This window comes from Falco biarmicus, chromosome 8, assembly GCF_023638135.1.
Source record: "Falco biarmicus isolate bFalBia1 chromosome 8, bFalBia1.pri, whole genome shotgun sequence".
NCBI lineage: Eukaryota > Metazoa > Chordata > Aves > Falconiformes > Falconidae > Falco > Falco biarmicus.
In genome coordinates this window covers 18,932,057-18,959,665 of record NC_079295.1, presented here as the reverse complement: position 1 = coordinate 18,959,665, position 27,609 = coordinate 18,932,057, and the positions used below count along the sequence as shown (strand labels likewise).

Sequence of the window (27,609 nt, the reverse complement as noted above, 5' to 3'; positions counted from 1 at the left end):
ACACATGCTTGCCACAGGGGGAAGTGACACATTTACACTGCAAAGGACAACAGCTGCATGACCCCAGGACCCAGTTCTGGGCACAGGAGGGGCAGACAAAAAAAATGGGGCAGGGGCATCTGCTGCGGCATGCTGTGGCCACGAGAAGATTGGGTGGCTGTTGCTGAGGAAGAGGCTATGTGGACAGGGTGGAAAATACTGCTGGGATACCGAGATGACCCCACACAAAAGCATCCATTGATACAGCAGAAGAGGAAGCAGCTGTCCCAGGTCTCCTCCTGTTGTGCCTCAGCTCTGCCCCTTCCCCCTCTCCTTGCAGCAGCAGAGGCCTCTCCACATTTGGGTCATGGTGTTCAGAATGCTCCGAAGCCTTGGGCTGTCTGGGCGCACAGCGTACTCTGAGAGGAAAAGCAAGTAAAAACAGAAAGAAAAGGGAAGAATAAGGAAAATGCTGCTATTGACATTTTCTCTGGGGTTGTCTGGTGCGGGTTTTTTCCCCTTCGTCTGATCTGTTGCAATAGGATGACGCAAATTCCAGACAGGCTGACTGCTTTCTAGCCATATCTTCTAAAACAGCCACATCTTGCACCACTCCATGTCCTTTCATAGGTACATTTTTTTCCATGGGGAGCACGGTGCTCTCCCTTCTCACCCTGTGCCCAAGGGCCCTGTGCCTTCCCTGGAGGCTGGCAGGATCAGAGAGTGTGTGCCAGAGCCAGCCGACCCTATCATCCCTGCTTATTCGTGGGGGCCCCCTGCGTGGCCACAGAAGGTGAGAAAGAGATTAAGTGCTTAGTGTGGCTAATCCTGACTGCAGTGCCCTAATGACAGTCACGCACGGCTGTACAGAAACCGCTAGTGCATGTGAACGTCACCAAACAGTCAGCCATGGAAAAGTCTCTAAATTGCTCTCCATTAGAGGGCATTCAACATTTGCAAGATTTGCAAAGTAAATTTTTTTTTTCAAATGTGCATTGACTTTTACAGAATATGCACAATGAATATTAAATACATGGCTGATGTTCCCTGAGTCATTGCCCATTACTGCACTTCAGATGCCATTATGTGGCATGACTTTTAAAAACTTTTTTTTAAAGGTCATCCTGTTTATGCTACATAATATATAATACAGTTCCACTGTACATTAGAAATGTACTTTGCAGCCTGCTGCTGTGCTTCATGGAGGTAAACAAAATTTGAAATCATGGGTTTCCTCCTCGTGGGGAAGCAGTTGTGGCAAATATTTAATATCACCATAATCGGGGGCTTTACAGACTAGTAATAAGCTATGGAGGCCTCTCTAGGACACCTTGCCACACCTCCTGCCTGCTCTCTAGCCTCTCTAGAATATTTTCCCATTCTGGACACTGTTAAATTTGATTTTACTTTACTGTTACAGGAAGCTTTGGGTTAACTGTAACATTACCTAACCCACAGCCGTTTCTTTTAGCTACAGATATGCTTGGCCCTGACAGGTTTCTGTCCCAGCAGATAAGCAGAGTTGACTTCCTGTATGTTGAAATGGTTGCAGACCTGCTCAGTCCCTATATCCACTAACTCTGTGGAAGGATTAAGCATTCTATTGCTTTATAATAGAGCAGCCTTCAAAAATGGTGTCCTGTTTCTTTCCAGGTAAACCACAGCATAGAAACTGGATTTTGAGGGACATGCAGCCCAATTAGAAACTTTCCCCTTGACAGCTCTTCAGGGAACCAGTATGAAAGGTAAGCAAATGAGTTAAAGCCACAGATCTTTGATCCTTATTTAAAAAACTTCAGGTCACGCATTGCTTCAGAAGGCAGAATACACAAAAAGGAGAGCAGCCACAGGGCACAGAACCCAACTTCATAAAACCACTGAAAGGTATTTTGGCCTCACTTAGCTGTGAAACATGTAATAGGGTTGAAAACGTATGGAAAGGTTGTGGAGAAAATGCATTGCCTGATGCCAGTGTGATGGAGATGCCAAGTAAATGAATTAAGCAGATAAACAAGGTTTCAGAGAGGTGTTAAGAGATGCAGGAACAGTATTACAAGGAGGAAACTGAGAAGTGAACTTTTTCCATGTAAGCATAGAAGTTGCAAGCCTTGCATGAAATGGAAGTCACATGATTTTTTGAGAAATATGGAAAATAATACAATTTTACATTCACAAGGTCTCTTACCATAGACTGGTATATTCTAAGAATGGTATTGGGGTTAAAGGAGCAGGCCAGGCTGCAAATGGAGGACTATGTTGTTAAGTAAGCACCTTACCAAACAGGTCTGGAGGGCAACAGCTGCCGCTTAGGTGGCACAGGCACAGGGACTCTGGGGGTCGCAGATGCTGAGGGGCAGTACTGAGCAGTGTCTCTGAAGCCATTTATGTCCATTCATAATGAACTTTACTACAAGGGTAGACCTAAACCGAGGTACCATCCTAATATATCCTCCTCATATATCATTCTTGGAATATATTCCTGATCCCTGTATTAGTTATACAATTTGCCAGAACATTCATGCATTATTACTGAGTTAGCAAAAGGCAATGTTAATGTTTGTAGGACTGATACTTTATTACAAAGCTATTTTTTATGTTTAGATGTACTATCAACATGGTCTGTAGCATATTAAAAATAGCTTGGAAAAAACAGAAGAAAAATTTCAGACACAGGCAGAAATTAGGGAATTAACTCTGTTTCTTCAATTTCTGTGCTAGAAGAGATGAGTAACAAATTATTTTCAACTGTCAACTAATGAAAAGAAACTCGGTCAAAATTTCAGAAGGATAAAATGTTTTACAGGTGAAAACCCTATGGTATTTCTGTAATGAAGTTCTTGGTCAACATACCTTAAGGTGTATTTAACATGACAGATTGCTGAGGATGCTCCTAGTTATTTGGTGCAGGTTAATTTCATACAAATACTGTATTTTCCACTGAATGTTGTTAAAATATAGGACAAAATCTTTAAAGGTAAGCAATCAAGAAAAACACATGCCAGTATGGACTAGCAGGGCAAGCATAACCTCACAAGCATAAGAAAAGAACAGACACAAATTTCTCATTTCTACTGTACAGGAACACCATTTATGCAGCCCACCCAATAATCTTATACATCAGCGCCCTCAAAAGCCTGGCTTCATAGGTAACAGTATTTTTTCCACTGTGAATCCTCTTCTCTTCAAGGGGTTGCTCAATGACAGCTGGGATGTTTCTTCCATACAGCTCACATTGCTTCAGAAACTGAATGCATTCTTGAATAACACTGTCTCGTAGCATGATCATGTGCTTGGACATGTTCTCCAGCAAGGATAGGAAACACCGTTTGGCGTAATACCACGTATCAGTGCTCAGTTTTTTGTTATACGGCTCCAGGCTTTTAATGACCCTTGAAATACCAAAATCATAGTTTCCCTTCACGCAGTAGAGGGTACCAATGACTAGATTGACAATGCAAAGATGGTAGACATTTTTATCAGGATTATCATAGGACAACTGCTCTTCCCCCTTCTCAATCTTCCTCATCAGTTCCTCTGCGTCTTCATTCTGGCTTGTCAGGATGTAGGAGACACAGAGGTTAGCTAACACAATGGCACTAACATGGAGAATGTTGTCATAGTGCTTTTTAACTATCGGCTCATAGAAGCTAATAGCTTCTTTATACTTGTTCTCTTGCATGAAGAGTACGTGAGCCACATTGAGCTTCCACACCTCGTGTTCGTTACAGAACTCCACTGATTTGCGGAAAATCTTTTCTACCATTGTGTAGTTCTTCATGTCCCAGTAGATCTTTGCCTGGGCCATCAAGACAGGCACATATTTATCCAGAGTCTCATCATACTCATTAACTGCCTTTTTTACAGCTTCATCATCCCAGTTTTGCCTAGCATCCTGTACCTGCTTCGTGAGCCTTCTCAGCTGCTCAGTCATTGTCCCTGCTGAATCATCTAGCTTGTGAAAAGCCTCCTCAGGGGCAGTTTGACAAGTAATAATGGCGTCCAAGAAGTTGTACAAGTAAGGTGTGAGCAGTTTATAGGTCAGATGGGCATTCTCTGCCAGCACATCAGCTGCCAGATCGTAGTACTGATGCTTGCAATAGAGAAGCAGCAGGTTTCCAAAAGTTTCTGGTGGACAGGGGTTCTGCAGCAGAAGAAACTGCAGTTTCTCAAACCCTTCAGTGGGCTGGCTGTCCATGTTCATTAGCGCTTGGTTGTGCAGCGTGACTGGGTCCAACTCCTCTTCAGCCCTTGGCGGCATATCTGTGAGTGCCTCCTGGGCCGCTTTCAGGTTGTGCAGCTGGTACTCAATGGCCGCCTTGAGGTTGAAAGCCTCCACCAGGGCCGTGCGGTGCAGGAGCAGAGTGTTGCCTACGCTGCGCACATCAATGCCCTCCGTGGTCATGCCCACGCTGAGCTCTGGGTGCTGGTGGATGCCGCGCTCTATGATGTCGGAGATGTGCTTGAGGGCAGGGGCATACTGCTTGGCCGCGTAGCAGCACAGCGCCATGTTGTAGGACAGCTCAGGGTAGTAACCCAACACTTGCATGGCGCCGGCAAACTTGCCGCTGGCCTCTTCGTGCCGCCCCTGCCGGTACAGCAGGCAGCCCAGGTTGATCTCGGCGTCGGCCCTCTCCGAGGGGTCCTCGGCCGCTCCGGGGCCGCCGTCTGCGGCGGCGGCCAGCGCCTCCTCCACCAGGCTCTTGGCCGCCGGGAGGTCGCCCTGGGCATAGTGGATCGCGGCCTGGAGGCGCAGGGCCCGGCCCTGGTAGGCGGGCAGGTCCAGCAGCGGGCTGGCGGCCCGCAGGGCCTCGGCGTAGAGCCCGGCCTTGTAGAGGGCCTGCGCCAGGTACAGCCGGTACGCGTCCAGCTCGGGGTGCAGCGCCACCAGCTGCTCGTAGCACTCGGCCGCCGCCGCGAAGTCCTGCAGCTGGTAGTGGCAGTAGCCCAGCAGGGAGAGCCCTGCCCGCGAGCGGCTGCTCTTCTGCAGCTCGCGGCTCAGCAGCGCCACCGCCTCCCCGCACCGCCCGCCGCCGATCAGCCCGTAGACCGCGGCCGTGTACTGCCCGTCGGGCACCGGCGCGGCCTCCATCGCCGCTGCCACGGCAACGGCTGCCGCCGGGGCGGAAGCGGAAGCCGGGCCCCTTGCTGCCGTGGCAACGGGTGGCGCCGGAGCGGAAGTACGCCCCACGCGCCCGGCCGCTACGCCGGAAGCGGAAGCGGCCGCTTCGCGGGCGGCGCGGCGGGCGGCTGGCCGCGGGGCACGGCGGGAGCTGTGGTGCCCGCCGCTGAGGCGTCCGTTTGCGGGCCCCGCCACCTCACGGCCGGGGAGCGGGGAGCGGGCTCGGGGGCGGGCGCCGGGCGCGGTGCGACCCCTCCTGGCGCCTCTCCGCTCTCCCCGCCCTCCGCCCCCAGGCGGCCTGCCGCGGCGCCACGCGCGGAGGGGCGGGGCGGCGGCCGCGCAGGGGGAGCTGGGGCCCGGCGGGGAGCCGCGTGCGCCGGCCATTTTCTGTTCCCTGTTGTGTTTCACGTCCCGGGCAGTGAGACGGGCCATTTAGTGACGATTCCAGACCGGCTCAGGGCTCCGGCTCCTGTGCGTCCCGTTTCAGTATTTCGCGAGGCTGGAAAGTGTGAAATCAAATTCAGCTCCCTTTGGTTTACTTCTGAGTGCTGTGTTATGTGCTATGTGCTATGTTACGCTGAATGTTTGGTTATGCAGTAAGTGGCACTCCAAAAGCAGGCCCCAAGATAAACGTACAGTTCTAGGACACAGGCTGTTAAGTATTTTATTGATGTCTTGGGCTTCTTGAATGTGAAACATTCCCTTCCCAGCCTACTGAGATCCAAAGTTCGTTATGGGTGATGGAAGGACAGATGTTTGTACCTTAGTACGGTACACCAGCTTTCCTGCAGCTTTAAAAAAATCAAAATTATTTCTAACTTCTCTGAAACTATTTCAAAACATAATTGTTCTTTGGAGGGTATCCCCCCCCCCCCCAGTATTTCTACTGAACAATGATACAGCCAGGATCACAAACTATAATTTCTGTAAATAGTGCTGTTAGAGTTGCCAGCCAGACTTGGTTCCTAGTCATTCCAGATTAATGCCAAGTGTACCCAGTGAAGTTTGGTTTGCTCCCAGCGACGTGCTGCAAGATCATGTTTCAGTGATTGTATCTGGCCATTCGGTTGCCTGTGTTTTCCTGGTCCTCTGTTTGTGTGGTTCAGTAATCAATTGATACAGCTCTGATTCATCCCAACAAGGTACTTTCAAAGAAAAATACTTTTTTTAAAAATCACAGCAAACCATTAAAATTATTTAATATATTTTTTTTAGAGAGATCAATAAAACCAAGTTGTTAATTTCAAAAACATGCTTTAAAAAGCTGCATCAGCATTGTTTGATCTACTAAAGCAAAACAATGAGGGTAATGGTCTTAAAGTGCGAAAAGGATGCAGAAGTCTGAAGTTACACATTTTGAAACTATGTAGGATTCACTTGCATTAGAACATACACACAGTATTTCTGTGCATGTGGCAGTTGTTTCCCATAGGCAAAGGTTCAGTGCTTATAATGGTATTCCCCACAAAACTGTAAGATGCAGTGGCTAACATGCTTGTAAATTGGTAATTAAATACAAAGTAATCCAAGAAAGAAAAGGTAACAAGCAATATACAGTATGTATTCCAGTACTGGCACATTCAAATGATGGAAATCACTGGAGTGTCTAATTTCAGCAGATTTATACCTCCCACCTCATTGTTACGTTAGAACCCATTCACATGATTTTACTCTTAAAATCTTCCATTTCTCTGACAAAACTAATAAAGAACCTTCTTGGTCTATGTTTTCCTGCTCAGAACACTCTAAGCATTGGAAGGTCTGTTATGTTTTACATAACCTTGAAATAAACCTGTTCTAAAATTTTACTCAAATGCATACATGATGTATTAGTAACCGAGACTCTTTGTTTTTATGAAGGGAATGTAAGTATTCGGCCTGTAGACTGAAACTCTCCTGTTTTTCCACTGTGATTGATTTGTCTAAATATTACAAATGATGTTAGGCACTGCTGGTTGCAGTTTTCAAAAAGTAGTTTGTGAATATTATTATTGGCTTTGTTGATAACTACAGGCACATTATGAGATTGCAGTGCACTATAAGAAGGATCAATTAGCAAGGTCACCAGTCTAGAAAAATGCAGCTGCTGTACCAAGGACACCATCTGAAGGAATACCTGAGCTAAAATGAAACATACTCATCTACTCTGCCATTATTGTCTGCAGGGCAAAAAGCGTACTAATGACCTTCTAAGCAAGATCTCTGGCCCTGCAAATAGTAGGGGCTGGCTGTGACAGAGATGCATGGGGAGTTCACTGTCCAACTGCCAGGTGAGGCATCCAGTTTAAACTTCTGTGAGCTGCCTAACCTTGTAAGCATGATTTTGCTTTGGAGCAGGAGCAAAGAGAGGCAGATGTCTGTATCTCAGTCACGCTATGAAGCTGTTCTGTTTTGTCTGTAGGTCCCAGGCTGGCAGAAAGGCAAAATGGTGGGGCACTTTTAGGGGAAACTGTCTTGATTTTACTGCTTGAATTATGGCCAAAGACACGCGTTGGATGTCTCGTTCCAACTTGGGAGGTGGGAAACCCTTCTGTCTGAACAACAGCAGAGCCTCTACCTGAGGTGTTCCTTGCCTTGGACAGTGTTTGGTTTTCCAGTGGGGTCACAGTGTCATGTTGCAGGGGAGCACTTTAATCCAGAAAGATTTTATCCAGAGCTTAATCCAGAAGTCCTGAGCTCTGCCACCAAAGCCTGTCTGCTCTGTGCATCTCCCAGGAGTGAAGCAGAAATTGGGGCTGTACCTAGCAGGTGTCCCATCTCCTTGCTGAGCACAAGTAGGGGGCTTCAGCAGGAGGGCAGGTGACAAGCCCAGCCTTGTGACTCCTCACAGGCTGGTGAGGAAGGTGCACCTGCAGTTCAAAAGCCTGCTCCAAATCAAGCAGGATTTGAATGTCAGGCTCTTTCCTGATTACACTATGCAATGCTAGGGCATTTATGCCTTTTTATTTGTTTTTATTTTTTGATATTTTTTGTGTGTGCAGAAGGGTTGATTTTGCTAAGCGGCCTCATGGGTAGGAATACTAAGTGGGATTACTGCGTGGCCTGAACTGTCGTTGAGGATGGGGATGAAGACCCAGGTCTTCTGCTGATATTTTCTGCTGATAAGGTGAGGGCTGTTGGCTGGCTCCTGTGAGACCTCACAGCCCCTAATTTGTGAGACAAGAAACCTGACGAAACTCAAGACTGAGGTTAGCACTAGTCAGTAGAACACCTAGGAAAAAGGCATTGCTGTTCAACGAGCTTGAAGCACCTTTGGGAGGAGAATGAAGCCTCAGTGACCCTACGGGTGCTCCACATGCTCACTACATCGTAGCGCTGCAATTGTAAATGCTAGAACCCTCATCCAAGGCCAAATTTCCACTACCAGCTGGGGCAAATAAGCGATGACTTGTCTTGCTGAGGCAGACCAGATGTGTTGGGCATCTCAAGGGAAAGGCCAAGCAGCAGTTTACTAGCTAGCACTGTCCTGGGTAACAATGTCTCTGCCCTCTTCTCCACATGCCCTCTGATTTGTTCTCTCCTCTTGTGGACCTGTGTTTTATGTTTCAATGGCTTTTGATCTCTCCTTGTGCAGTGGGCAGGGAAACAAGTAAAAGACATGGGAACGTCAATTTAATAACATACAGAGTCATGTTTCCTGTACACATCTTGGAAGAATTTGGCAAAACTGACAAGTACTGGGAAAATGTTTCCCTGTCAGAAATAAGGAAAAGCATATACAATTTTTGTACATTATACCAAATTTCTGTAAATTACATCTAGCTTGTAAGCACTAGCTATAAAGTTTTCCACCATCTTAAAATATAAGAAACTTGGAGTATGTTTCTTTACTGCACGCATCCACAAAAAAATCTTTTTCTCTCAAAAATGCAAGTCTCTTGCTGATTCCTAAGCTAAGTGTTAAAAAAAGTATAAGATTTTTGGTTCGTTGGGTTTTTTTAAGATTGAGCTATCACTTTCAGAGACCAAATGCTGTTCTGAGATGCACTACTGTGCCCCTCTGGTTTCAGTGGGGTTGCTTCATTTTGCCCGAGAACAATTTGATAAAGATCTAGCCGTGCTCTCTCATTTTCTTCCTTGTGATGGAGGAACAGAACCATAACATTAGTCAGCAGTTTCTGAATTTTGACCCACAATAGCAAAGATACCGAAAGACAGGAGAAATAGATGGAGGCAATTACAAACAGTCACTTGATTGATGGTTGACATTGTTAGAGCTTCAGCTGTATGTCAGGTTGCGGTGGTGCTGAATCCCCGTCCCTGCCAGTGGGTGTTGCTATGGGCAACAGCGCACTGAAGCCAATAAAAAGGAGAGGAAATAAGGGGAGACTCAACCTTGGGGGAAGCTGTAGGGTATGCGCTATAAATTACGTTATACTTAGCAATATGCAATACCAACATTCAGGAAAGCTGTGTGTACCTGCCAGCAGTACTATGTCAGTTCCTAGTACCGTTTCTCCCATAAAGTACATGCTGTAAGTTTTGTATGGCTTACAAAGCTTCCTGCTTACTATCCTGCATCTGTCTTTATTCAGGGAGGAAAGAAGTGGTAAAATAATAGCAGAAACATTACCATTTGGTGCATGTATTCACTGCTGTGCAGTCTGTGTTTCTGCTCCTTCCCTGCTTCTTTCTGCTAGAGAAAGTGATGTGGTTCAGTTGTGTACTAACAGATTGGCTTGCAATGGTACTGAAATTTCCAGCTATTCTCTTCCACACATGATCAGTGGTACAGAGTGTTTTTGTTTTGTTGTGGGTTTTTTTTAAGTGATCAGCAGATTTGTTGTTTCTGTTTGATTGTCAGACAGATGTAGTCAGCTTTTCAAAGGCGCTAACGACTCATTTTTCTTAGAAAGGAGGAAAGCTCTTTTTAGCATCTGGTCAGCTGGGCTAGATTCTGATTTCCATTAAGTTGGTGCCAGTTCAAGGTAATTCCACTAAAGTAAATGGAGTTTGGCACAGGTGTAAAACTAAGCTGAATTCAGCTTTAATTTCTGCTGCCAGACAGCCCTATATTTAGAATCCCATTTGTCATGGAGTACAAAGGCTTTTTTCCCCTATGAATGGGAACCCGTAAGCACTGCAACATGACTTCTCTTGTGACCGGTCATGCAGCAGAGAAAGCACTCTCAAATCATAGATCATAGTTTTGCTATGCTAGTGATCTTTGCACTAATGGAAAGAGACCAACTTCCAGGTAATACCAGCATCATCACACAGAAACAGATGCATTTGGTTTTGTGACCTATCATGTTTGATTAGATTTTTATGAACACCTCTACAGACGTCTGCATGTGAGTCTTGACTAGTGCTGGCTGTGCTAGCCATAATAGCATCTCAAATTGTACTGAAAGAACTGCAAGAGAAGTAAGAGGTAGTTGGTCTGGTATGATGATATTCTTCCTCTCCACCACTTCAAAATATTAATTTCAACTGGAAATTATATTAGGAAGTCTTATCCATGGTCCACTTTTCAATGTAATATAAACCTGAAGCACAAGGCAACAGATTTCTTTTTTTATTTGTATTCTACTTTCATTAAAGCCCATTAGTCTTTTCCTTACAGGACACAGTAATTTTTAAAAAAATGAATATGTTAAAAGAGCTTTTTTTAAAAGAAAAAAAACCCTCTAAAATTACAATGCAATATTTTGCCTTTATGCAAACTTCCCCTTGCTGAGAAATTTACTGCACTGTTAATATGAATTTCCTAGGGAAGCAGGGACAGGTTGGTGTTTTTAAAGATAATAAAGTTTGTTTTTAAATGTAGCAAAGGTAGGCAATTCTAAAGGCCCTGATCAATCACTAAGAAGCTTTGTTGTAAAAAAATACTTCTTTAGAATACAAAGCAGGCTTTTCAGAATGTTCAGGCATAAAAGAGGAGGGAAGAGTGAGACAGGAACATCACAAAAGCAGGCATAATTGATTCATAACATGTACTGAAGAGATGCAAAACAACAATGTAATTACATACTATTCTGTTTTCCTGCAGCTCCTTGCATATGATTTGACCAGCTTGCATCCCGGTTTTACTCTGTATTATTAATTTCATTAAGCTGTAAGTTCTTATATTTCAGTCTGTTGTCAGCTTTACAGATTTTTACAGCAGCAGTTGAAATGTAGTGCAGCTGAATGAATGCTTCTTGTGCTAAGTCTTCCGTGTCGCTCCAGATACCAGCGCAATCTCACCAGAGGCCTTTCTTTCAGTCCCACTAAGCCTCCCAGTAAAAGCAAACTATGCCGCCATCAAGATAATATCCAATCAATTAAGCATGTCTGTGAAAGCATTTCTTGAAAAAATGGTGGGCTTAAGCTTATGAAAACCTTTCAGACAGCTCTTATCGTAAAGCAACACTGACATTTGCAGGCTTAATTTATGTCTTTGAGAGACATGGGAAAGCTAGAGGAAAAGGAGGACGAGGATGCTGCCTGAGAAGGAAGCCTTTTTTGGTGCAGCTCCTCCCATTTACCTCTATTTACTGCCACGGAGTCCAGCATAGGCTTCAGTTTCACGTTCAGCTTCACTAGACACTAGAAGAAGATTAAGAAAAATAAGAGGATGAGAGAAAAAATATTGCTGGTATGTCCACTCCTTTGATGGACAGTCCAGGGAGTAACAGGATACCAAGAGTTTTAATCTGTGCCATGCCTCCACCCTCCTCACAGCCAGCTGTAAATTTCTGTCTAGGTAAAGCTTATTGTTCCATTGAGATCTCTGTATCGATCTCGCTTGTTTTACCTGAGCTTTTAAGTAAGCCACCAAAAATGTGAAAAAGCACACATAATGTGGCAGAGTTGCTGCTCAACTACTTTAGCCTTGTAATCCTTAAAGACAGTCCTTTTGAGGCATCCCCTAAGTGCTGGCATCTATAAGCAGGACATCCAGTGGTTGGATGACAAGCTGGACAAAGCTGAAATAACCCTCAGATTCTCTCCAGTGCTAGATTCTTATTTCCTATCAATAACAGCACTGTGCTTTCCAAAGCTGGCAAAAAAAATATCCATTTTTGTATGCTCAAAATGAAAGAAAAAGAAGTGTTTTCTTTTTAGGTTACACTGAAATCACCTCTTTTCTACATACCCAGTCCAAAGTTCATAGAAGCCAGTAAAAATCTTTTATCTGGTTTCAGCCAGCTTTGAATCAGCCTCAAAATTATATGATTCCTGCACACCTTTGTAAGAAGTTAATTTCACTTTCCCCTTTAGTATCAAATGCTTATAAGGAAAGACCACAAGTGCTTCAGTAGGCTTTGTGCCTACACTGAAGAGACACAGAACCTCAGTAACAGCAGAACCTGGGTGTGAAAAAAGGGTTAACCAGCTACCTCCCAAGCGGTCATGTAACGTGCCCTTTCAACACAGAGGAGTATTATTCTTTTTCTGCTTTTTTTGATTAGCAAAAAATAGGTTTTGCTGAAAGTTGGGTGTCATGCTTTCTCTGATAGCATGGAAACTATATGTATTTGTAATTTGAAATACAGGGTTAGTGCAAGATAAAAAATAATAAAAGAAGACAGAAAAGGTTGTTCTTCTAGAAGTGCACAGAATTATAAGGAAAAGAAAGGGGAAGCAGGTACCTTTGCAGTTGATAATTTCCATGATTTGCTTTAAATAGCAGGGTTAACAGCAACCACTTTATTGGTCCCCAGAGCCCAGACACCACTAAAGAATTAGATTTTTTTATAGCTAGTCTGCAAGCCATGGGAGCTTGGTTAGCTACTGAAGTAAGTCTTGGTAGATTTTTAATTGAGCTATTATATGATAATTAAGGGTTAATGGCCTGATTTTAAGATGTGCTGAAAACTTGCAATTTCAGTTGACTTCAGTAGGAAATATGAAGGCTCAGCACTTTTGAAAAATCACGCCATGAGTAAGAAGCTGGTTTGAGTGGAACTTGAAGCAAATCTGCTTGAAACTATTTCTTTAGAATACAGCAGAGACTGGGCAGATAATTTTGCAACCTTGGGCCTGGGGTAAGAGACAGAGTTTACTGCAGTCTCTGCCACATACAGTATTGTTTGCTTGTGATAGCCATTCATTTGATAGAATGGACGTGGATTTGTAACATTCCCATCACTGTGCCTCAGAGTTCCCCATTTTTAGCTCTTTATTTCAGACCACTGTGTATTCCTCAAACCTGATTTAGCGGAGTCCGAAACAGAGGGTCAGTAATACATTAGCAACACCTGAAAATACCTGAAAAGCTCACTGCTGTTATCATTAGCATCTGCATTATCATTGCCAACTCTGTGCCTAGAGGCAGCACATTAGATACTCAACTCTTGACAGCAACTTATCAGATCCTTTCTGTGCAAAGCCAGTATCCATCCCCTGGCAGTTAAGCTTGATGGTATTTCTTAAATCTTGAAAAAGTTTCTGTGAAGTATTTTTCCAATATAAGCTTTAGATGTAAAAAAAAAAATAATCGGTGTTTAAACTCGTGTTTAAAAATCAGCATATGTCAAACATCTCTAAGCACAAAGATGGCATTGTGCACTCACACCTCGTCAGCCCCGGGATCTGTAAGCCCAAAATCTAGTATCCTGTCCTAAGTGCTATACCAGCAACCTATACCTCTCACAGGCAACATAGGAGAAGGAGAAGGAGCTCATTGGGACAGTAGACTAACTCAGCGTGGCTGTGCAGCTCTCGGCTATGTTTGTGTCCATTCTGTGCAGTTTTTTTGCCAAGACTGACCCCAAGACCGTGATGCTTTCAGTCCTAGTGCCAGCTAACAAATCCAAAGGTCTGGGCATGACCTACTGCTGTGCCTGTCCCTCCAGGCCTAGGCATATGCCATGCTCTTATGGTAGGAGACAGCCCTCTCACGTACAGTGCCAGGAGGACTGAGCGTGCTTGAATCAATTAGCTTTGCGTTAACTACAGCAGAGACCAGAAGACCAGGTAAATTGAGAATGGATTCAAGAAGTACCCACACAGTTCTGTGGCAATCACTCTAACTCACAGTTAGCTGTAGACACATTTTAAGTCCGTATATTTCTTACAAATATATACCTAAGTGCATATTACAGTCTAATAACCCAGGGGCACAGAGGTTATCAGATAAATTACAAGAATGGTTAACTAATAACATTAACTTTGATGAAATAAAGGAGTATTTAAGAAAGAATAAACCATGTCTTTGATACTCATTTTTACTAAAGCACAAACAATTAATTCAATGAAATACTCACAAAATATATAGTGTAATTTTAAGAAACTTTATTTTCTTACACAGTAATTTAGATAGGGATTCTTGACAGTGCAGATTTTGCACTTGGTCTATAAAATGTCTTTATTCAGACATTGATTTGGTGTTTAAACCACTGCTTCTGTGTTTAGTATTCTTTCACTTTGGGGCTCTCTCATTCTGATCTAGGCTTTTAATTAAATCAACTACTATAATTCCTATGGAAATTAGCTTTTATTTTATTTTTTCCAAGCTACCAAAGCATTTCAGTAGGACTCTTCTGATACAAAGTACACAAATTGGATTTTATTTCTGCTTGAGATGTAATTAAAAACTCATTTGATTACTATATATCTGGCCCTGTTTTAATTATTAAACTCCAGTAATCAATTTTCTTTTATGAAGCTTCTGGGAAATTATCTCGAAACCAACACATTTCTCTCCCTTCTGGCAGGCTCTCTACCATTTACTGAATTACATTCATAGCACCTGTTCCTGATCCGGATTAAACCACCAATTTATTCCCAGAGCTATTTAAGTTTATTTGGCTGTAGCCTAGTCAGGGTTTTCTACCTCCTGGCTGCACTTTTTACTTTCCATTTTATTGCATGAGAACCCCTTGATGTACTGCTCCTCCATGCCACTATTTTTGATGCATGCCTCTAATGAACAGCTTTGCTAGTGATCTCTAATTTGGTATCCAGCTTCTTAACGCCCAATTTATTATTTGCTTTAGAAGGAAGGAGCTTGGTCTTCAACAGCTGTCTGACACGGGATACAGCCACGTAAACTCTTAGGTCCAGAAATGCCCCTTTTCCTTGCCCCTCCTTGGCGCAGCAGGCAGGCAGTGAGCTGCAGGCAGTGAGCCGTGCACAGCGGTGACGGAACCCCTGCCTGGGAGAGTTCCCGTCTCTCTGCCCGGGACCTCGATGATGCCCACTTGCAGTCCTTCCACTGCAATGCAGCTGCCTTGGTACACGGCAATTGGTACAGGATTGGTGACCTTTCCCATTGTATCCCCCTTACTGTAAAAGCTGTTGTTAACAGCAGAGTGATAAAACGTGCTGGAAAAGCAGTTACGCTGGCAGCTGCATGCTCCCGCATTAGGAAAAGCCAGGCAGGTTTGCAGTTCCCTTCTGTATCCATATATTACCTCAGATGGGTGACTAAGGTGTTGTTCAGAAAATTACTGTGTAGCACTGACTTCTTCCTACCACCCCCAATTATTTAGGTGTCTTCTGTGACTCCGTATTGTTCTGCCCACAGCATACTTTCACAAGGTGTAGCTCCTCTTACATATAAGCTCCTCCGGTACAATTAACAATATATTGTGTGCACCTGGGAGAGGTGCAGGGCTGCCTGAAGGAAGAGCTCAAAAGGGGGAGAGCATGAGATCCTCTGAGGAAGCCATTTATGGGAGAAGGTAAGGAGGGAAGTGTGTTTTTTCTTGGGTATAGAGAGGTATTTCTTAGGTATATTTTGCTAGATAAAGCAAGTCTCTTCAGGGAGAGTGTGGTAGGTAGCAGTGGAGGCATCTGTTGATAGATCTGTCTCCTGGGTTGAAGGGTGGTGGTGGGGGAGAAGACTTTATCAGCTGTATCACTTTAATCTCTGGGAAAGCATCTTAGCTGAAACAGCTGAGAGAGAGCACAGATGCGGCCAGAGTCTAAAGTACAGCTAAAGCAAATACATTTTGCTGTATTCTAATGCCAAATCCTTTTAAAGAGGAGCACAGTATGGGCTAACTTACAAACACTGCAGGACCTCCAGAGTGTATACTTCTGCCCCTGGAGATTCTCATCCAAATATTGACCAATTTTGACCTTGCTTAACTTATGAGCTTTGACAAGATTACAGCTCATGGAAGTATGGTTGCGGGTCTAATATTTGTAAAGTGAGTTTATGGAATAAGACCATATAAATTCATTTTTATGACTGAGCACATATCAAAAAGTTATAGGTCTCAGTGTTCACTCTACTTTGGAACCCAGTGGTTTCTAATGAATCACTTTTATTATGTAGGTAGTTTCTGAGTTGGAAGGGAGGACTAGTGACCGAGAAGCCGTAGGGATAAATTCAGACCTGGTGTAAGCATATGAAGCATTGCTGAAGTCAGGGGAGTCGTGACCAGTTACAGCAAAGCTGAATTGGACTCCTGAGTTTTGCTGAAGTGGCTTTCACGTGAGAATAGACAGGCCAAAGGTGAGCCATCTATCTGAAAGTCCTTGAACTTCAGATTAGTTCAGATAAAAGGGAACCTGTACTGCAGTCATCCACAGATTTGGTCTTCATAATACAATTGCTTGATGGAAGTTGTTTTGAAAACCCAAAAGTATTGCTGTATATATACCTGTGTACTAAAACCAAAAAGACTGCTAAAATTCTACTGTCTATAGGTAGAATACAGAAGATAAAGCAATACAGAGAAGATATAGGGATTAACTTGTGTCAGTCTCTGACTATGTGTGTATATGGATTAATTATTTGCCCTACTGATTCAGGGCCATGTTTAATCATTATGTTCCAGAAAAAAATACTGTATTTGTGAGGGGGCTGAGTGTATGGAAAATATATTATGGCAATACACCATTGTTGAAGGAGACTGTGTATTCCTTCTAGGGCTTACTGAGGAGAGGTCCAGGTCGTCAAGTACATAATGCATCAGTGCATTACTTGTGCATTTCTGCCAGGGAATTTTTTTCTGATGCCTAAAAATGTGATTAGATTAAATGAATGTACTACTAACTTCCCTGATAGAAAACAGGAGTTTCTTTTAGCTTCTCTGTAGAAATTGTTAGCAGTGCAGAAGGAAGCCAGTTGAGCCTGGAAAGGGATCTAATACACAAACAGGTGTTCAGATCTTCTACTATGAATTAGCATCGTGCTTCTTTCTGGTGATGGTACACTAGCAAGAGTAATGCTGCACTCCTTTGTAAGTAAACACACACACTGTAGAGGGATGATTATAAAGCAAGATCCTCCACTGGTAAAATGTGTCAGGTACTTCAGGAAGGAAAATATGTAGAGCTTCTGGTAGCCAAATGTGCTCTGACCAATATCAAGCGTGCTATGCCATCAAAGGGAGAGCAATACTGAAGGACTGGGTACCTACTGAAGTAGCTCAACTGATGTGTTGCTATAGTTGCAAATGATTCATTTGCTCATAATAATTTCATAAGACCAAGGGTTTGCTCAGAAGAGGAAGAGTTATTACTTCATAAACAATTTCTTATTTGGCTCTGCTGTTTATGGTTTTGAGTCTATGTCTAAAGCATGTGAGAGACAGAACGTTTCTAACTCTTTTCCTTCAACATTTTAACCAAGCAGCTGATCAATGTCTTCTGCTTTGCTATTAAATAGATTTTGAAAAACTCTTCAAACCGTATCAGTCTCATATGCTTATTTAGTTCTTTGAATTTGCCCTCAGCTGGGAATTCTGCAGGCAACTGTGATTCTGTTGTGTTAAACACTTACTTGAAACGTTTCATCCATCATCATTTCTACTCCTTTTCTGATGCAATGTAGTTTGTGCTTTGTCTTTCTTGAAAACTGAATGGCTGTTAAATTATCCATTTATCTTCTTTCAGATTTGCTGTACGATTTGAGTTCCCTCTATTGGCTGTCTCTTCCACCTTATCTGCCAACTTTTCAGTCTACTTCCTCAGATCTTTATATACATTTCCATACATGACTGCATGTCCTTCGCAACACATTGGGCAGATAATTCTAAATAAGACAGCAACAGAAATCGTAGTATTATGAATTATTCGCTTTTTCTCGCAAATCAGGCTGAAAGCCTTGAGTGAAGCTTAGCTTCACTAAAGTCAATGGCAAATAATGTTTTTTCTATCTTCTCCCATGCATCTCTGTTGATGGCTTGCCCTTTCAGTTGAGACCTTTTTGGCATGACTATCTGAGAAGTAAGTTGAAGTACTCGTTTGAAGAGGAAAAAGTACTTGTTTCTGCTATCTGCTATCTCTTCTTTTAAAGCAATTTGGGAAAACTTGTAAATTCTTAAAACTGCTGATAGTAATACAATGCTTCAACAATAATCTTCCTGAATTACAAAAATTCCAGCAAAAATAATATTCTGTTAATTTCCAAAAGCAAAATGAATCCTTCCCTGCTCTCAAGAAACAGAAAAAGAGGATCGAGATCTTTGTCCCCATTGTAAAAAAACATGTTTGTGATGCTCTGAAACCACCAGAACTATGTCTTTTCATGTTACACTGTGAAATAGTGACTGACTTAGAAGGGAATTGCAAATAAAAGCATTTTTTCTTCTTTTCCTAGTTTTTCTTTCTTGTAAAAGTCTTCTTCACCTTTTCTCTCTGTTAATACAAAAGTGGCAGAAAACAGTTCACTGATGCTTATTCCGTTACTGGAAGCTGTAATACAGTCATAGTATCAGAGTCTTCAAGTTCAAAAGAATTCATCCTAGGTGGCCTCGTTTAGATTAATCAGTAGACAAGCAACAAGGCAACAAAAGTGCTGAACTAGTTGACTTCCTATTTCAAGGTTACGGAAAGATCCTTCTGCAGTGCCAAAATCTCCTTTCTCTGGGACAAGCCCTTATTCCTAATGTAATCCTTAGCTACCGACTCCCCTCAGCACTAGCATTTGGCCTGATTAAGTTTCCTCTGAAGCAAATGTCTTACAAACACAGCAGAATGTGTCGCACCTGCTCTTTCTTGGATAATATTACCCCCTGGATTTCAACAGAAAGTGAGACTAATTTGATCTGCCAGTCTGTGCAGCCTCTGTCCATGGTGTCTCACATGCTGCATCCTGAGCCTATCTGCCTTACTAATCCTTGTCAGCCAGGCAGTCCCAGGAAACATAGATGCATTATCTCTGACTCTGTATCCAAATCCAATGTCAGAAATAAGCCCTGCCAAAAGTGTACATCTTTATGGTATTCTTTAGGATCTGTTGAAAGTTATCATGTTCTTCCTTCAACATGCTACAAAGGAAAAGCTGATTTCAATGAGAATCACACAGAGCTGATCAAATTGCTTCCTATGAACACATTTTTCTGAATAGCTTATGCCTGGTTCCATTTTTCTTTTTTTAAAACATTTAATAACTTCTGAATGTATTTCAGGGAATGTCTATATATTGCTCACTGCCTAGTGCTATCCCTGCCCCCTGACTAGATGCAAACTTAAAAATAGAACAGCAGTGCTCTGACTTTTGTACCAACAGTCCCAGATATGGGTGAGTGGTGGGTACAGCAAGCCATTTCCAAAATGTTCATACAGCTAAACTCTTCCTTATTAAATAATTTAAAGAGTTTTTTAAATTCTGACTGTATAGAGAGGACAGAAATATCTGAAACAAAAAGTAATTGTTTTGGCTGCGTCCAGCGACTCTTGCCTGAGTGAGGACTATCGCACACATTTTGTTCTGGAAAAGGACTTCTAGAGGAGTGGTCCAGACCCCGAATTTCTTCTACAATATTTCCTCATATAAAATTGTAGTTGAAGCAATGAGGGAAGGGGGGTAGAAGCAGTAACCGAGGAAAGGCTGTGTCAGGACATAGCAGTATAAGCACGATTCTTAAAGCATACCTTTTCCTCCTTCTCTGCAAAGGAATATTAAAAGGTTAATCTCCTGCTTTGTAATTGTAACTACATAATACACTTGTGGGGAAAAAAAAAAATCACTGTTCGTGCATAGGCACTTCCAAGTCATGTATCAAAGGCAACTCTTGAACCAGAGAAATTAAAAGCACAGAGGTAGCCATGATTGTTGGAGATTTCTGTGTATTTTTTCTATGCTTTGTAGGGGCTCTACCATTTATGATACCCTGTGCATTTCATGTATGTTTATGAGCAGAATAGATGCTTTTGCAGCTACCTCATTGTATCTAAAGACAGAAATCTAATGATAGATTTAACTACAAGGCCAGACATTGTCTTCTGTAGGAAGACAGGCATATTAGAACTCTTGGAGTTGTAGAGTGATTAGATTTCTTTCTAAGTACGTCAAACAGCATGATAAAGAAGGACTTTGTCCCTCCACATTCCATTCAAAATATTTAAAGTACTTGCTAGGCCAAACATAAATGTTTCTACTCTTCCCAGATTCCCCCTAGAATCCTGGATGGAGTAATGCAAATTCACTTCTGTAGATACTATTATATGTTTAAAGCTCTCAATACCCAAGAAAATCTTGAATAGCACTAAAAATAGCACTAAAATGGAGCAGTTCAATGGAGCACCAAGGTAGAGGTGAGCAGGGCAATCTCAGGCACGCATAAGTTGTAAAAGCCATGAGCTTCTTTATCTTCCACAAAGCCATCTCCCTTAAATTTAAATAGCTGCTGTCATTGTCACTGACTACCTGACTATGTATTTATCTGCCCAGAAGCAGAGTGCATGGCCTTTGGCCCTGCTATTCATAGTGTTACTGTCTCTGCCTAACAATGCTGTGAACAGAGCTGGGCTTCTGTTAGCATCTTTTGTTTGACGTGAATTGCTGAAGCTTTGATGTTATTTGTGAGAAAAATAATGATTAAAAAGAGTAAGATCTTCACTTTCCCATTCTGTCTGCTCCCCACAGAGAAATCTAATCTGAGTTGGGAAGAATCTGTGGCTGATTCTGCCTTAGGTATATGCAAACCGTGAAGTTCAGGACAGAAGTCTGTCTGTGTTGAACCTCTTAGCATCTCTGTACTGGAGGGTCAGAGAGGTAATTTCTTCATGATCAAAAAATTCTGTTTCTGGTTACACAAACATGTACGTTCAAATAGGTACAGAATACTCTGTGTGGTGAACACAGCTGTCAGTGAAGCCACGGTGCTTTATTTTCATTGGGATGTCTTAGATTTTCTGCTTTAATTGCATATGCTTCCCCTTTATAGAACATTCTAACAAAGAAAGGGGATGATTACTTCATGCTGAAGCTGCATTAGTAGATTTGAAATGCTCTACAGTTCAAAAAAATGCATTTTTCCTTATAAATTATTATTCTAATAAGCTTGTTTCTCATCTCTACTGATGAATGCTTTTCTTGCTGGCATTTTTGAATGAAGAGCAAGTGTGATGCAGTAAAGCGTAACTAAAGCCCCTAAAATCAGAGCTTCAGAGTAAATGGATGGCTGTTCAGCTACTCAAGGCAAAAACTCCACTGTCACATAAAAATACTCTGATCAGTGATCACTACAGTAACAAAAAAAGTAAATTCAATAAAATTATAATGTCCCAAGTGTAATAAAAAGCAATGAACAAAAAATTGGGAAGGTTTTATCCTCACAAACCTTTGATCGCCAGCGTGAGGGAAACAGATTTGATTACTAAGGTATTTTGAAATTGGAGGTGGCTTGATTCCCACATTGAGCGGCAGATGTGGGAGAGAGCAAGGGAGCAGAGTCATGGCTTGCCTTGTGCCGAGAGCAGTCAGGCTTACAGAGCAAACGTAGAAAAGTTTTGGATTTAGACACTTGGATATGGGAAATATAGCTGTGCATAATTCCTGGATGTTTTTTTTTATATATACCCAGCTATCATTATATATCTATATTCAGCTTCAAGCTCCACATTTGCTTATGATGTAGCACGTTTTGTATATCTTTGACCTTTTTTCTTCTGGGTTGGCAGGCATTCCAAGGGGCAGTCAAACAGGATTGCTAATGGAAGCAGCACAGATCTCAACGATTTGCTGTCACTCGTAAACGTAAACCTTCCGACAGAAAGAGGCCAATCAGGAAACAGTTCCAGCCAGGTAAGCAGAGGGATGTGATACACATTTCCCAGTAAAGGAAGACTCACTATCCTTTACTTGGAATAGGAGCTGCACCTCACAGTGAGTTGTCTTGAGCTACTTTAAGGAAATGCAGAGAGCAGAGCAGATGTGTAAGGAGGAGGTAGAACCAAATTTCCCCAAAGAATGTTTCAGAATGGAGAAAAAAAATAAAAAGGCTAGAAGGCTGTAACTCCCTAAAATGCTCTGCAAAGTTTATATACTGTTTTAAGAATGAAACATTCCTCATGGGCACTCCGGTATGTAGCCTAGCTCCTACGCTTTAACTGTGGAGAAGATATGGTTTGTTATAGTACTGTCAGCAGCATTGGGTGGTGTCAGACCACTCCTGGAAGTCTGGGTTGTGATGTTCCTTCTCTGTTGCATGTTTCTGACATCCACAGCTGCCAATAGCCTACACCTGGGAACTACTCTGAGCAAAGAGAATTTCAGGGGACTTCGCTGATCTGTCTGACTTTAACAGGAGTTGCCAGCGTTCACTGGTTGCTGGGGCTCTCTCTACTGTGTGGGTGTCAAATAACTCAGAGCACAGCATTAGGTCCTGCTGTAGCAACTGTGTCGGTGTGGACACATGCATTCCCCACAGAGTTCCCTTCAGGGTTCTGGATACTAAGATCTAACCACACAGATTCAGGACTTCTGATCACTAGTATGGAAAAAACCTATATGCAGAAGCCTTGATTTTGTTCTCTATGGTTTAATGTAATTTTGTCATCAAAATAAGTGTCAAATGCTTATTTCAAACATACGGTTCTTATAAGCACTATGCTAGTGAGCTATATAAGTACCACTAAGATTTTACTAATTTGTCAGCTGCCACTCTGCCTCTTTATGCTGCATTTGTAATGATGTAACCCATTCTCTCCCCACATGCAGTCCCCACAACGTATTACAATGGCGAGAATTTTAAAGACTGTATCAGGAAAGAAAAAAAAGTATCTGGGACTTAGCCATAGTTGTAGTGTTCAGCTGGCCCTAAACAGGGGATTTACAATGCCTGAATACACTGCTGATGTGATATGTGTATTGAGGTTTGATTAAGCTGCATATGAAAATTAAAACTTGGCTCCACAGCGAAGAGAGAATCTCCCGCAGCGTGATACTATGACATCAAGTTTTCTGTTTACCCCTAAGGCTGGTGCTGCAATGACTTCCAGGTTTGATGGTGTCTCTTTTTTAAGTTGTTGAGCAGCAGGCTAATAGCTGCACAGCATGATGCAAAGACAGCAGAAAGCAGGGAAATCAGATGTGAATATATTCCCCAGAGATCTCCTGCTAAGATGGAGCTAACTAACCAGAGCTTTAGTGCTCAGATGTAGTCTTCTCATGCAGAGGATGGGCTGATTATCAGCTCTTCCTGCTTTATTGTACATTTTTGGATTACAGATGCTATTACAAATCATGAATTCTGGTATAATATGCATTCTAGTGCAATATGAACTATTATATTGAAAGGAACACCACAAGAGTTTTTTGTCCGAAGTCAGTTTTCCCCATATTGTCCAAAATGATTTTGGTATTTTAAAAATACAGGTTTATATTCTTCTTCTGTGTTTGCTTTGCCTTAATTGTTTGGAAGCTGGAGGTTTAGTTTATTTCATTACAACAAAGACCCACCTAAGAAAGGGACAAGATTTACTGGCAAAGCAGCAGCCCACCTCGCTGTTTACATAAGCGCATGTTGTCCATGTCACACAACAGGAGCTGCCTTTGCTGCTGGGCACCCCCTTCATTATTGCCACCATGGCAGCCTCAGATGCCACAAGGTACAGAGGGGCAGGGGAAGCACATCATCCTTCTTGCCTCACACGCTACTGGTGACATATCTGGTCTATAAAATGAAAAGGAACTGCCAATCCATTTTTGTTTGTGTGCATGGAAGCTAGTCCATCAGTTTAATGTTACCATGGGAGCTGGTACCTGCTTCCCAGCTCTTGGCTTTGTATCATCACTGACCTGCTCATTGCTTGGAGATGTGAGGCAGTTTAGGGTACAGAGGTAACAGGGAGGACATGTTGCAGTTCCCAAAAAAAGCCTAGTGAGAACATCCCCATGTTTTCTCAGGTATCAGTGGCCAAACTGGCAGTCTTTAGTGGCATAAGGCAGTCTGCGCGGTTTCAGTGAGTAAGAAGAAGACTGGCTGACACAGTTACACTGACGGTTAAATAGTTCTATAGTGTTATTTTCCATTTACCATCCTGCTCGTGTAGCTCTGCTTTCTATACAGATAAGAGAGAAAAAGTTAAAATGGCGAAGCATATGTTATGCAAGTCAAATTCTGAAGCTGGTTTAATCCAAAAAGAGAGAAGCATTATTCTGTTCATCTACTGCCTTAATAAAGTAGTACTTGAGAGCTTATACACCTTATATCAAGCACCCATGCAGTCAGTGTAGGAGCATGATTAAATGAGTAAACTCCAAGTTAAACAGCACACAGGTTAAACCACAAATCATTTGTCACTGACCTTAAAGGCTTGGCCTAGAGTGCTCCTTAACAGTTTGGAAAGGAGCCAGAAGGGAGTGCAAAGGGTCGGCCTCGAGCTTCCCTTTGGGCCACACATACTCAGAGGTCTGACAGCAGCACCTAAGAGGCTGTCCATCTGGCACCTCTCTGCAGAGCACTCCACACCTTGCCATGATGAAAATCAGTTTGTCTCCAACAAAATAAACAGGTGCCCTATCAGCTTTTATAACTTAGAGTAATATTGTTTACAGATATTACCACCTTCAGGGAATCCACAGTTTTCTGCATAGAATTCAGACTTTTGGTAAAGTCGAAGAAAGATAAGAGTTCAAATAGCCTTCAAGGCTGTAAGCTAACTCTTTTTCCCTGGAGACGCAAGAACAATCTTCTCTGGACTCTACAGGAGCAGTAAGTAAAATTTACCTCATACAATGGCATGCAGATGCTATCAATCCACTCAAGCTGCAACCTGGGTAGTTCATCTTTCCTGTTCCGATCAAAAATGGCCTGAATTGAGAAGGGAACAAAACTGTCATGCTTTATTACACTGGAGTATTTTACAGACACATAATCCAGCACTTTGGAGCTACGATCAAATTCTCACAACCAGAATCATAATCAATATTTGCAGCAGTCTTCCTACTGCTTTGTCTGCATGAAAAATAGACTGTTTATTTTCAATTCTGTTTTGAAATTTGTAGGCTGAATGTATTTGGATTTTATAATTCTGTGATGTAAAATAAATACACTACAGTTGGAGCTGAGCTGGTAAGAAACCTTCTGTAGAAATGTTAAGTAGATACCTTTGCACACAGGGTTTTCCAGCTCAGCAAAATGAACAGTGATGGATATGGGCTGGCTCCCTCCCTCCCAGTTACAGACCCTTTCTGCAGAACCAGCCCTGTCTGTGAATCCCAAGGGTGGGGAATCAACAGATCCATTTTGGGAGCAGTTACCAATTTGTTCCTCTGGAAACAGCCTAATACATGGCTCACTGCACTGCCCTACAGAGGAAATTAGAGAGACTGAAGACTATGTTTAATGAGGCTCAAAGGAGACGGAAGAAACCCGGTTCTGCAGAGTCTGAACGTTGAGTTGTTGAGTTGAGTTTCCTCCATTCCTCAAGTAATCTCTACTTGAGATTACTTGGCTCCATCAGCTTTCCATCTACAGGATTTTAATCCTCCTTCTAGTGGCCCATCCACACCATTTACTGATACTGAATGGCTTTTTTTTTTTTTTTTAAAACTCTCTGAGTATGCCAAGTTTTAAATCTTTGTCTTTTTCTGTGGAAAGTCTGTTCTTCCTCTGGGCCCATCTCCTCAAGGTTGACATCTCTTGAGAAAATCTACTTTCCTTCTCCACCTTCTAGAAACTCTGGACTACACATATTACATTACATTAAATGTCTGGTTGATTTCTTCGTATTTGTAGCTTGCTCTTTCTGACATACACAGGTATCACACCATGTACCTAAACAAGACCAGGAGGTAAGTTTCAAGGACTCTCTGATCTTAAATGGGAATCATGGATTTGATTTTGGAAAATTCTGCATTTTCTATTCCAATAATTTTGAAAAATCCTGTAATTTTCAGATTTTTATAAGCACAACATGAGAAAAAAACCCTTGAGTTAGAAGAGAATATCACATTATCTTGATGACTTAACAACTCTCATTTAACAATAGCAGCAATACCTATCTAGGTGGCTTGTCACAGTGATATGTCATGAAGTACATCAGGTTTGACCTTGTTCAAAAATTCCTCATTAATGTGGTAAAACTCGGCATGACTTTGACTCTCGGCCATCAACTGTTAGAAGTGATGAACATTTTTTTCACATTGTGATTATCTGCTGGCCTTATCTCCCGACATAAAACACTTAATACATCTGTTTACTGGATTTTTTTGAAATTGTGAAGGGCCGAACAGAGAGGAAAATCTTCTTTCAGGATGTATGGCTTCAAAGTATCCTATGTGTGGCCCACAAATTGCTGTATTCCTTGGTGCAAGACTGTAGAGTCCAAAGGAAGAGTGAGAGGGCTCCTGTGATGGAGGAAATACTAAAGATATTTATAGCAATACACTCTTCTTTCCCATCTGTCTAGGCTGTTGGATGCAGATGTTCAGAAGACATGAGTCCAGAAGAAAGCTCTGGCTTTTGTCTTTCTCTGCTCTTCTACCAAGTCTACAGTATGTCCCAGGTGTAGATGTAATACCACCTCAAAATAATTCTTAAGGTTGCTGGACCTGGGCCATTTGCATTGGAATTCATTGCTACTTGAAGACAGTAACATTAATGTGTGTGTTGACATAAAATTACTTCCTAGTATTATTCTTATTCCTTCATTAGCATGAGAAAAACACTTTGCAAATTTTACATACAAGGCAGGAAAGGCATTTAAATCTGTATTATCTGGAATGGTACTTGCAGTTATTCAGGCCTAGATTTGGTCTCAGAATTGTGAATACCATGACTGACTGATTACTCTTGTACTGGACTATAGCTACTATTTTTTCTGAGATGTACACACAGAACTACTGTAAGGAAGAAATTCATTAGTGTCCCAACCTCTGTCAGTATACAAAGTGAAAAGCCATTTATTTTATCTGAGCATTATTTATTACAAACTTTCTAACTTTGATTCCATTACATCACTGCAGGCTCATGGGGCAAGTATTATCAAAGTGAAAACAAGTCTGAGCCACTGGAATGGTCTTTTTATTTTTTGGAAGAAAAAACATATATGTGAATAGCTTGTAAGTTAAATTCTTTAGAATATTCTGTTACTCTTCTCATGTTGCCTCCAGATAACAGCTTGTCAACATTTTGAGGTATTTAATCTGGATGAAGATTTCTCTTCAAATTGTTCATGAAAATCTTTATGAAACTTTTTTCTTAGTTCTTGTTTAACACTTTATACCCATCTGCCTATATTCCACTCAATACCAATTTATCCTTTCAATCACAGTGATATATTTAGTAGTATACCTATAGAAATGCTCTTCAGCATTTGATACATCAAATAACGGAGGTAAGACAGCTGCAGCATCAAGTAAATCTGACAATTTTGATTTTCGTTAAGTAGCTGGT

General features: G+C 42.1%; 2 protein-coding genes and 1 long non-coding RNA gene across 4 annotated transcripts in view; 1 reads left to right on the top strand and 2 right to left on the bottom strand.

The window, feature by feature from the left end:
- Window positions 1–1,269: 1,269 nt before the first annotated feature.
- Window positions 1,270–27,539, top strand: LOC130153931 (uncharacterized). Of its 2 annotated transcripts, XR_008823542.1 has the most exons (4): window positions 1,270–1,724; window positions 21,890–22,013; window positions 24,768–24,924; window positions 25,332–27,539. It is a non-coding gene; the product is annotated as an uncharacterized LOC130153931 (long non-coding RNA). The 2 variants fall into 2 exon arrangements; XR_008823543.1 differs by lacking the exon at window positions 24,768–24,924.
- On the bottom strand, window positions 2,530–5,285 carry IFT70B (intraflagellar transport 70B). Its single transcript, XM_056349421.1, has one exon. It carries the CDS (start codon window positions 5,066–5,068, stop codon window positions 3,068–3,070), a length of 2,001 nt encoding a protein of 666 aa, XP_056205396.1. The 5' UTR covers window positions 5,069–5,285; the 3' UTR covers window positions 2,530–3,067.
- PDE11A (phosphodiesterase 11A) overlaps window positions 5,579–27,609 on the bottom strand; it is a 136,569-nt gene continuing 114,538 nt past the window's right edge. The window contains 2 exon segments of the mRNA XM_056349422.1: window positions 5,579–11,629; window positions 24,940–25,023. Coding sequence (XP_056205397.1) covers window positions 11,468–11,629; window positions 24,940–25,023 — 246 coding nt within the window. The 3' untranslated portion in view covers window positions 5,579–11,467.